The 11,251-nt window shown below is 50.1% G+C and overlaps 1 protein-coding gene across 3 annotated transcripts; it reads right to left on the bottom strand.

Annotated features, from left to right (window-relative positions):
- Positions 1-3,052: 3,052 nt before the first annotated feature.
- On the bottom strand, positions 3,053-8,881 carry ECM1 (extracellular matrix protein 1). Of its 3 annotated transcripts, XM_036273517.1 has the most exons (12): positions 8,688-8,881; positions 7,161-7,211; positions 6,980-7,081; positions 6,785-6,859; positions 6,592-6,696; positions 6,240-6,296; positions 6,064-6,078; positions 5,592-5,914; positions 4,960-5,334; positions 4,188-4,408; positions 3,935-4,022; positions 3,053-3,525 (listed from the first exon to the last, which is right to left on the bottom strand). In XM_036273517.1, the coding sequence occupies exons 1-12, from the start codon at positions 8,755-8,757 to the stop codon at positions 3,295-3,297; spliced, it is 1,713 nt and encodes a 570-aa protein (XP_036129410.1). In that variant the 5' UTR covers positions 8,758-8,881; the 3' UTR covers positions 3,053-3,294. The 3 variants fall into 3 exon arrangements, with proteins under 3 accessions (XP_036129410.1, XP_036129411.1, XP_036129412.1); XM_036273518.1 differs by lacking the exon at positions 6,064-6,078; XM_036273519.1 differs by lacking the exon at positions 4,960-5,334.
- Positions 8,882-11,251: the final 2,370 nt, after the last annotated feature.

Consider the following 11,251-nt stretch of genomic DNA (forward strand, 5'->3'; position numbering starts at 1 on the left):
GCTCAGCTGGTTAGACCAGCGTCCGGATACACCAAGGTTGGGGGTTTGATCCTCAGTCAGGGCACATACAAGAAGTAACCAATTGTCCTGGCCAGTTTGGCTCAGCGGTTAGAGCATCGGCCTGTGGTCCAGAGAGACCCGGGTTTGGTTCCTGCTAAGGGCACGTACCTCGGTTGCAGTTTGTCCCGGCCCTGGTTGGTCGTGTGGGTGGCAGCCACTCGATGTGTCCCTTTCACGTCGATGTTTCTCTCTCTCTTCCTCTTTCTCCCTCCCACTCTATCTGAACAAAAAGTGGAAAAATGTCCTCGGGTGAGGATAAAAAAAAAAAAAAGTAACCAATTAAAAAAAAAGCAAAAGAAGCAATCAATTGATGTACAGTGGGTAGAACAACAAATCTGTTTCTCTCTCCCTTCCTGTCTCTAAAATCAAGAAAAAGGAACGCTTAAACAATTACAGTTTCAACCTCTGAACTGCCTCTAGACCCTCTCCAACTCATCGTCTTATCCACCTGTCTGTCCATGTAATTTATCTTTAAAAAAAAAACTTTATATCATTTTTCTTTAAAACACGTTTTTAAATTTATTGATTTGAGAAAGAGAAACATTGATTTGTTGTTCCACCTATTTATGCATTCATTGATTGATCCTTGTATGTGCGCTGGCCAGGGACAGAACCTGTAACCTTGGTGTATCCAGCTGATGCTCTACCAGGAGTGGGGAATGTCCAACTGGCCCACAGGCCCTGTAAAGACCTCATAATCAGTACCAGCTAACATCACATGCCTCACTAAATTAGCCTGACCAAATATAGCAGGCTAATTTTAAGTTGATAATTTTGTATGGCCCCTGTGAATGATGTTATAAATATCCAAATGGCCCTTGGCAAAAAAAAAGGTTTCCCACCCCTGCCACCAACTAAGCTACCCTGCCAGGGCCTTTGTCCACATCACTTCTCTTTCACAAACTTTCCCAGGTGCTTATTACCAGGTGGGCATGACTTTTAGTTCTTCAAGATCTTCCAGAAAGCATGACTAAGTCTAAATTTTTTACCTCTGCCTGGCTCCTCCCCCACACCATTTTTACTTGGTGGCTCTTGAAATACACTAACCACACTTTCTGCTTCATGGCCTCCTCCAAGACATCCCTGAGAGCCAGGCTCAGATATTCAAGTCTTCACAGAGCTAAAAATCCTTGGGGACGGTTTTTAGTCTTTTTTTTTTTTTTTTAATAGCCAGAATACTTAACACTTTGCCTAATACAAAACGGACACTGTTTTACTTTAGCTGAACTTTGCTTTGTAAATCTCCCATTTCCTACTCAAGGTTGAATTCCTCCAGGAAGCTTTCCGGGCTCCTCCAAGTAGTTTGGGGCACTTGACTCCGTTAACCACCCGCTCCTGGACTTAAATCATATTTAAATAGTTTAAGTAACTGCAATAAATGTTAACACTTTCACCTTTTCTCGGAAACTAACACCAATCCTACCCATGCAAGCTCTGTGCAAGGCCACCTCCTCCACTTAATAGTTCGCTGACCCCTAGCGAGAACGACTTCTCCAACTCAGCTCACGATGCCTACGTCTACTTAGCACTGGCATTCCTTCCTTACAGCTGCTTACTTGCTCTCCCGGTTCCCTTCCTCCCCTCCCCAGTGGACTGTGAACGCCTAGAGGTTGGGACAGTGGTCCTGCTCGTCACGGGCTCCCCGTCCAGCACTCGGCAGCCTAAAGCACGGTTCACGGACCGGCCCGCGTGTCCCTCCACCCGCCGGGGCGCTGTCACTCTCCGCGAGCTCACTGCGACCACGGCTGGGCACTAATGGGTGGTTGGCGGGGAAGAGGGGGCCCCCGCCTCCCCCTGCCCAGTCTCTGGGTCCTAGCGCCCGTTGGACGGCCGCCGGATATCCGTTTAGGGGCAGTGACACTGCGAGCGCGTGATCCCGGGATCGCCCCTCATTGGGAGGGCCGGGTTGCTGGTCGAGGGGGCGGGGCCCACTGCGGATATCGCTCTCTCATTGGCTCCCGTACTGACAGACTGGCGAAAGAGCCACTAAGATGCTGCTTGGTAAAACAGCCAACCCGGCAAAATATAAATAAGTAAATAAACAAAAGGCCGGGGGGGTAGGGGGGTACAGGGAGCGGCGGTGTTGGTTTGAGAGCCGCAGGAGTTCAGCTTGTTCTACTGCTGCCATAACCCAAGCAGGGCAAGTCTCGCTGTCTGGACCGTTGTCCTGGCAGCGGAGTCTCCAAGGACCCGAGTCTTAATTCCGGTATTTTCAGCTCTGGTTTCCTGGGGCAGCCCCCAAGGGCTGGAGTCCGGCCACCCTGTGGGCCAGCTCAGGTCTGGTGGCTGCAGCCCCTCCCCTCGGCACTGACCACTCTCCGAACTGGCCTCCCAGGTACTTGTCTGGCTGGCTGCCTGCCAACTAGACTTTGTAAAAGGTAAATCTGAACCCTTCCTCTCCCTGAAACTGCGGTGCCCTCGCGGGCAGAGGCGCCAAGATCCACTTTAAAACCTGAGGATGAGGCATTCGTGATGAGCTCCTACTTATCCTTCCAGCCATGTCTCAGAGGATCACCACCAAGGAGTCAGGCCCTTTTCAGGCTTTGTGCTTCTGCATGAGCTGTCCCTTCTGCCTGGGTGGTACCTGCTCCTTGCACCCTCTACTTCTCTCCTGGAGCCTGGAGAAGCTCCGACCTCACCCTGAGGCTGCCACCAGTGCACGCATACTGCCCCCAGCCCCACTCCCACCTCTGGGCCCTGCGCACACAGGTGCTCTGGCTGCTTTGCACCACACCTGTTAGGTTCCTGGAAGGTGAGCAACCTGACGGAAGAGACTAGCACAGTGGACACTGATAGTTCAATAGATGGATAGTCACTGAATCAACACATGGACTCAAAGATCAAAAGTGAAGATTAAAAAATGTCAGGCAGGGCTGTGGTACTTTGGGGGCTCACCAAGGATATGAACCATATCTTTTTCACTTCTGAATCTTGATAGTTAACAACGTGACCATCCTTTTAAATATGTGAATAAATTCAAGATGACAAATAGTGAAGTTAAGCCATTTATTTATGGTTCCATCACAGCCTGTGGAAAGACTTCTGCTCAGTCAGTGAGGGCAGGGCAGTGGGCCTCAGGGGCCAGTCACTGAAGAAAATCCCAGCAGGCAGGCTTAGGAGGGTGTGTTTGTATGTGAGACAATGAGGACACCAAATCCCAGAGGTGTTTACTGTAATGTGTATTTGAGGAGGGTGGGGTTCCCCCAATCTGATCCTCCAAGGCTCTGGGGTGACTCACTTTTCCTTGGGCTCAGGGGTGGGGCTGATACTTGTTCCCTGAGTTGGGTCCTGCTTCCCCTGGTCCTTGGCATCCCCTGTGTCTCCAGCCACTAGAGCCACATTCCTCAGATAATTCACATTGAAGCAGTTGGTCTGTTCATCCCCAGGACTCAGTTTACAGCAGAAGGCAGGGTCTCGCCAGAGGTTATACTGGGCACCACACAGGTCACTGATGTAAGCTGATTTCTGATGAATGAGAAGAATAATGCAGGGATGGTGAGAGAGGGGGTTGTAAGAGGTCAGGCATGGATACTTGGGTACCCAAAGACTCCCCTCCCTCAGCTTCTAATCTCTTCCTGGATCCCTTCCTGGGTTCTAGAGAGAATGTGAGGCTGCCTTGCACAGCTAGACATCCTGTGATGAACAGATGTACACATCTGGAAAGGCCAAAGCTTAATAGTAATATAGCAGTGAGGAGCAGGTCAGGTCAGAAATGAGGACTTCTGGAACCAAGAAAAAAGATCTCTCGTACTAGTTGTCATTATTTCTGTGGGTTGTTTTGAGGTGCTAAAAGTAGGGGTAGCCTCCAGGTTTAGCCATCTCCCTCCCTTCCCCTGCACTCCCTTGGAGACTGACTCCCTGCACCCATGCTCACCTCCTCCTCAGCACAGCAGGCCTGCTCTGGCAGGGGCAGGTTGCAGCAGCTGGCAGTCATGTTTCGGATTAGCCCAGGAATCTGTTTACTACGGTGGGAAAGGGGCAGGGGTCAGAATCTTTGGGAACCCCGAGGCAATAAAAATGGTGCTTGGAGACCATGATTTTGCTCTTGCCATGAGTGCCCCAGAGGGTGCCCCAGAAGGAGGTTTTTGGGAAGGGAGGAGAGTTGGGAAGAATTGTACAAGACTTACTGCTTGGAGAGAACTCTTCGGTTTCCGCAGAGATGGTCCATGAGGTTGGGGGTGACTCGGCTGAGGTCAATGGTCAAGAGATCCCTGTCGTAGTTGGGGTAGGGAGCCCTGCGGGCAAAGCACTCATCTCGGGCAGGGCTAGTAGGGTGGTGGCAACATGAGTGGTGGTGAGTCTTTATAGCCAGTTCCCTCTCACAGTATCCATCAAGGGACTCCTCCCACTGTGAGCCAGAAAAAGGAAAGTCAAAAGCTTGGACACTTGGCCCCTTCTCTCCTACCCTCTACTTCCCTGTTGCCCCATATTTTCAGGTGAGGGCCTCCCAACCCAAGATACCAAAAGGGAAGGACAAAGAACCAGAGGGCAAGGAGGCAGCTAGGGATGTGTGGGGTTGGGAAGGTGGAGGGTAGAAGCACAGGTGAGGTTCAGAGCTGGGCAAGGGAGATGAGCTGGAATAGTAGGCGGAGAGGGTCGGATGAGGCCAGAACTGGATGGATGGATGGATGGATGGATGGATGGATGGATGGATGGATGGCAGGCAGGCAGGCACACATGTGGGATCATGGGTGGATGAGGCCAGGAGTGCAGGATGAAGGCTCAAGATGAACAGACTCAGATGACGCACACAGTGGATGGATGGACATTCACAAGCAGACGGACGGGTAGACGTGTTCACAGTGGGGAGGTACGTGGAGGAATGGACCAGCAGGATCAGAGGTCAGAGATGGGCAGGCAGGCAGACAGGCTCTCCGGGGGGCTGGGATGCCCACTTACAGCCTTCCATGCACAGGTGTGGTTGTTCCCCTGCCGGCAGCAGCGCTGGAACTGCCCCTCCAGCCGGGTCAGAGCCTGCAGCTGCCTTTGGATGGGGTCAGTAGGTGGGAGGTTGCGTGGCACGGAGCGGAAGCGTCTTATGTAGCAGATGTTCTTGATATTGTCCAGTGTAGGTACCCCAGGGGGGAAAGGCAGCTCGGGGCCCAAGAATATAACAGTCTGGTGGCCGGGGCAGGCTTGGACCTTGTAGTGTGGCTTGGGAGCTTCCTCCTGGAAGCAGGAGAACCGAGCCTCCCCCTGCTCTTTGCAGCACCAGTGGGCTCGGGTCTTGACCGAGAACTCGGCCTCACAGAATTGGGTCATTGCGTCCTCCCACTAGAGCAAGAGGAGTGGATCAGCCGAGCAGCCCATTGTCAACACTCCTGCCTTCCTCCCAGGCTCAGAAAAGGACTTTGGGCAGTTAGATGGGAAAGAAGCAGAGGTCGTCTCTGCTGTCCCGGCACACCAAGATAGGAACAATGAAAGGGACCCGAGGTTCCCGCATACCCAGGCCTAGGCCTCCAGTCCTTAAAACACACACATACTGTCTGGAGTTTAAAGGACCACCCCAGGACCAAGAGCCCAACCCTTACCACAAGTTTTGTACACTCCAAGCGCTTTGCAAAGTAGCGACAGCGGCAGCAGCGGGAATATCCAGTCTCCAGTAAATTGAGGATCTCACCCTGACGACTGAGGTGGGAGTACCCAGATTGTGGCAGGTTCCAAGGGCCGTACACCACATGCTGACGAGTGGGAAGGCAGATCTGCTCCAGATTGTCTGGGGAAGGCCGCCCAGGAGGGAAGCCATCAAGCCGGTAGCCCCAGCCCCCTTGGGACCGGCTCTGTTGGCAGTGCTGGGATGGACTCAAAGGCTCAGGCTCTGGGACACCCTGCTGCTTGATGGGAGCTGGTTTTTCTAGAGTGGGGAAAACAGAGTGGCAGGCAGATCATGTGGAGGGGTAGAGAAAGGCTGGGTAATTTGGGAGGACTGAAAGAAATTGGGGTTGAAGAGAAAGGATTGGGAAGACATGGGGAAAGAGGGAAAAATGAATTTGTGGTTCTTACCTTCGGACTGAGTAGCTGAAAGGAAAAGAGAACTGAAGCATGAAAGGTGCCACCCTAATAGTCCCCCTAAATCAGGCCTGCTCCCTGCCCTGCTCCCCAAGGCTCAGGCTCCCTGCACCCCTCTGCAGAGTCCTGACCCTAAAGCAGGGGGATTTACAGAGCAGACTGTCACTCACCCGGTCCCTGCTTAGGAGGGTTGGCATTATCCTTCTGCGGTGGGGAAGACGAGTCTACTGGGGTAGAAGAAGACATGTAAGCACAAAGCATGTCGGGATGGCTCTCTCTAAAAGAGGGGAGGCCTGGCCAGTTCCCATTCAGAGAGCAGAACTGAATAGAGAAGCAGGTAAAAATAAATGCTATTTTTATGTCATTTAATCTCATAACTTTATAAAATAGGTATTATTTCCCCAATTTTACAGATGAAGAAACTAAGGCTTGGAGAGGTGACTTATCCAAATTTATACAGCTAGTAAGTGGCAGAGCCACCAAACTCAGGCAGGAGAGTGTAGAGAAGAGGGAGTTACTTACTTTCCTTCTGTTCAACAGGGAGCCGGTCAGGGGGCAGCTCTCTTTGGACATCTTTCTCAGGGGCAGGGGGATCCGCTGCATGGCTTTCTGAGCTAGAGGGGTGTCCTGAGGGTGAGGACACAGAGAAGAGAGGATCAGAGAGGTGCCAGCAAGACCACAGTGGGCTGGAGGTGAGGGCTGGGTAAGCACTCACCTGGCAATAGGGTTTGGGGAGAGGGCAGCTCCTCCTTTTGGGCAAAGATGGTATCCCACGAGGCAAGGGACTGCGCTACAGAAGGGTAAGTGTGTGAGCAGCCCGCTTCTTCTAGACAGGCAAGGAGAGGGGGCAAGGAAGACAGGGGGAAGGAAGCCAGACTAGAAACCTGGAGGGGGAACAGAGTGGACTTACCTTCACTCTGTCCCTCAAAGTTAAGGCGGTGCTGAGAGGTGTCAGCGTGGTCCATGGAGAGGGCTCGAGTCAGGGGTGGGGAAGGGGGTGCCGCATAGCCAACTACAGGCAAAGAGGGGAGACAGTCAGAGCCTACAGTTTCTACTTGATCCCCAATCCCACGCAGCTCCCCCAAACTCACCCTCTTGAAGGTACCCTAGCTGCAGCTCCCTCTGCCCTGAAGCCTTGAAGCCTGCAGGGAGGAAGGGTGAGTCAGGGTGGTTCAGAGAGACCCCTCCCGGCCCTGAGCACAGGGTGGGGAGGCAGTAGAGGTCAAGTGCATATGAAAACCCTGGCTGGTGAGCTCAGTGGTTAGGGTATTGGCCTGCTTACAGAAGGGTGATGGGAAACCAATCGATATATCTCTCTCACAGAGATGTGTGTCTCTCACATCAGTGTCTCTATCTTTCTCTCTCTCTCCCTCTCCCTCCCTCCCTCCCTCCCTTCCACTCTCTCTAAATAAAAAAAATCAATGGAAAAATATCCTTGGGTGAGGATTAACAAAACAAAACAAAACAAAAAGAGTGTAGGAAAGACAACCAAGACACCAGAAGCCCCTCCGTACTCCCGCCCTGTGTCCCCTAATCCACCCCAAACACACCTAGATGTGAATCACTGGGTTCTCAGCAAGTCTGCGATATTCTGACAGCCTCGCCTCTACCAGACTCAAAGCTTTGGGTCTCCCAAGTCTGGGCCTAAAGGGGGTGTGACAGCCAGGCTGGGGAGGACAGTACTAATCTGTCAGTGTCACTCCCTCAGGGGGCTGTCCTCCCCACAGCCTGTCTGCGTGATGCTCCCCTAGTTCTCAGAGGAACAGTTCGGAACCTTGAACTGACTGGAGCGTCACCTGTCCGTTTCCTCCACCTACCCTCCTGTTTCAGGCCCTTAAAACATTTTTGGGCCTTCTCATAAGGAGTCTATCCAGAAATTTAAGTTCTACCTTTACCTTTAGCTGGTCCCAGATCCTACTTAGTTTAGGTCTCAGTTTAGGACTGGGAAACTGAGATGATTCGGAACTGAGGTAAATCACCCCTCAGCCACAGGGAAAGGAATCACTTGTGGCTGATCTGCAGTCACAAAGACGAGGACCTGGGATGGACAGTGAGGGGGCCTTACAGAAATACAGACTAGCTCTATGATGCTCTCAACAGCTTCCCTCAGTAGCATTTGTTAGCAGCCAAGCAGATGAAGTGTGTGTGATAGAGGGTGGCTGTGTCCAGGCCCCTGTGGATGGACAACTTTTCAACTCCTCTCCTAACCAGGCAGGGAGTCAGTCAAGACTCTAGGTCAGCAAATGGGTTCTGAGCAGCCTGGGGGCCCCTTCTTCCCCTCTCCCCTGCCCAACAGGTCACATGTACATCTCCCTCAGGCAGAGACCTTCCACTTAGTGAGTCTACCTCCCCAACCCCTCCCTGGTTGTCCTTTGATTCTAATTTTGTTTCTTGGCAGCAATCACTAGGAACAATTTCTAGCAATCTCCTCCTGTGCTCCTAAAACCCCTTCCTGGTTAAAGGCTTCAGTGCCCAGGCCCACCTTGGACCTGCTCAAAAGCAGGAGACAAATGGAGAATCAACCTGCTGGTGATGAGCCATCTAGGATGGCTGGACTCAGGCCCCAGACCCATGCTGGCCAGAAGCCCTTCCCAAGTGCTGACTCCAACCCAACTCACCTCCCTCAGAAGCTATAGAAGCAGCAGCCAAACAGGCCAAGACCAAGGCTGCTCTGGACATGGTCCCCATCCTGGGGCAAAGACTGGTCGGTGGCCACCCAGGAGGTGGTCCTCTCAGGCAGATCTGAATTGGAAGGACTGGGCTGCTGGGAACCGGCTTCTCTGGTTGCTGCTACTGCTGTAGTGAACTTCAGGGCCGGCTCCCTTCCTTTTATATGACTATCTGGGAATAGCTCCCGCCCTCCTCAGCTTCCTGCAGTGACTCAGTCCCAGCTGCTCCCCCTCTGGCAGCCACTCCTCCCAAACTCACCCTGAGGCATCCTGAGAGGATTGAGAAGAATGGGGGTAACGAGAGAACATTTTTATGACCTCAAGAGAAAGCAAGAGATGTTTGAGAGCTTCTTGTGTGCCTCATTTTCTCTGTTTGCATGTGGAGAGGGAACTGATAACCTGCTGAACTGGGGTCGGGGAAACAGGCACTAAGGGAATTAGAGTGGGGAAGTGGACACTTATCCCCGCAGTCCCCAACCAGTGAGAGGCCTAGGCTGCCCCTTTTCTTAATTTTTTTCTTTTCTTTTTCTTTATATTTTATTTTATTATTTTAATTTTATTTTATCCTTACCTGAGGACATTTTTCCATTTTTTGTTCACATCTTCTCTATCTGAGGGAGGAAGAGAGAGAGAGAAAAACATCGATGTGAAAGGGACACATCAAGTGGCTGCCTCCTGCATGACCCAACCAAGGCCAGGGACAAACTGCAACGGAGGTACGTGCCCTTAGCGGGAACTGAATCTGGGTCTCTCTGGACCACAGGCCGACGCTCTAACCACTGAGCCAAACCGGCCAGGGCTATTTTTTATTTTTTAATCTTAATTAATTTATTTTTGTTATAGATGTTTCTCCTTTTCCCCCCACTGATTCCCCCCTCCCCACCCTGTCCCCACCTTTGTTGTCCATATCCATTGTTCATACATATATGTACATAAGTTCTGTGGTTTATCTCTCCCCCCACCCCCCTCTTCTGGGGATTGTCAGTCTGTACCCCACTTCCATGTCTCTGGGACTACCCCATTCCTCAGACTGTTATGTTCATTTTATTCCACAAATTAGTGAGATCATGTGATATTTGTCTTTCTCTGCTTGGCTTGTTTCACTTAGGATAATACTTTCCAGGTCCCTCCATGTTGTATCAAAGGATGAGAGATCTTTCTTACAGCTGCATAGTACTCCATTGTATATATGTACCACTGCTTTTTTATCCATTCGTCTACTGATGGACACTTGGGCTGTTTCCAGATCTTAGCTATTATAAATAGTGCTGCTATGAACATGGGGGTACATATATTCTTTCTGATTGGTATTCCTAGAAGTGGGATCACTGGGCCAAATGGAAGATCAATTTTTAATTTTTTGAGGTAACACCATATTGTTTTCCATAGTGGCTGCACCAATCTGCATTCCCACCAGCAGTGTACTAGAGTCCCCTTTTCTCCACACCCTCACCAGCACTTATTGATGATTTGTTGATGGTGGCCATTCAGACATATAGACCAGTGGAACAGAACAGAGAACCCGGATATGGACCCAAGGCAATATGCTCAATTAATATTTGACAAAGGTGGCAAGAGCATACAGTGGAGTAAAGACAGCCTCTTTAATAAATGGTGTTGGGAAAATTGGACGGCTAAATGCAAAAAAATGAAACTAGACCATCAACTTACGCCATACACAAGAATAAACTCAAAATGGATAAAAGACTTAAATGTGACTCATGAATCCATAAAAATCCTAGAAGAAAATGTAGGCAACAAAATTTCAGACATCATACGCAGCAGAATTTTCACTGATACATCACCTAAGGCAACAGAAACAAAGGAGAAAATGAACACATGGGACTACATCAAACTCAAAAGCTTCTGCACAGCAAAAGATACAATCATCAAAATGGATAGGCAATCCACTGTATGGGAGAGCATAATTTCCAATGATATATCAGACAAGGGGTTAATTTCCAATATATATAGAGTGCTCATAAAACTCAACAAAAGGAAGACAAAGAACCCAATTAAAAAGTGGGCAGAGGAAATAAATAGACACTTCTCCAAACAGGACATACAGATGGCTAAGACATATGAAGAAATGCTCAACATCACTAATCATCAGAGAGATGCAAATTAAAATTTTTTTCTTTTATTGATTTTAGAGGGAGAGAGATTTGTTATTCCACTTATTTATGCATTCATTGGTTGATTCTTGTATGTGCCCTGACCAGGGAGCAAACCTGCAACATTCTAAACAACTGAGCTACCCAGCCAGGGTCTGGGCTGTCCTTTTTAATTAAAAATTGTTTATATATATACATTTTTTGATTAAAATATTTTTCCTTTATTTTAGAGAGAAAGGAAAGGAGAGGGAGAGATAGAAACATCAATTAGAGAGAACATTGATTGGCTGCCTCCTGCATGTCCCCCACTGGGGATGGGGCCCAAACCTGGGCATATGCCCTGACCAGGTATTGAATGGGCAACCTCTTGGTGCCTGGGTTGATGCGCAACCACTGAGC

This window comes from Molossus molossus, unplaced genomic scaffold (assembly GCF_014108415.1).
Source record: "Molossus molossus isolate mMolMol1 unplaced genomic scaffold, mMolMol1.p scaffold_m16_p_20, whole genome shotgun sequence".
Lineage (NCBI taxonomy): Eukaryota > Metazoa > Chordata > Mammalia > Chiroptera > Molossidae > Molossus > Molossus molossus.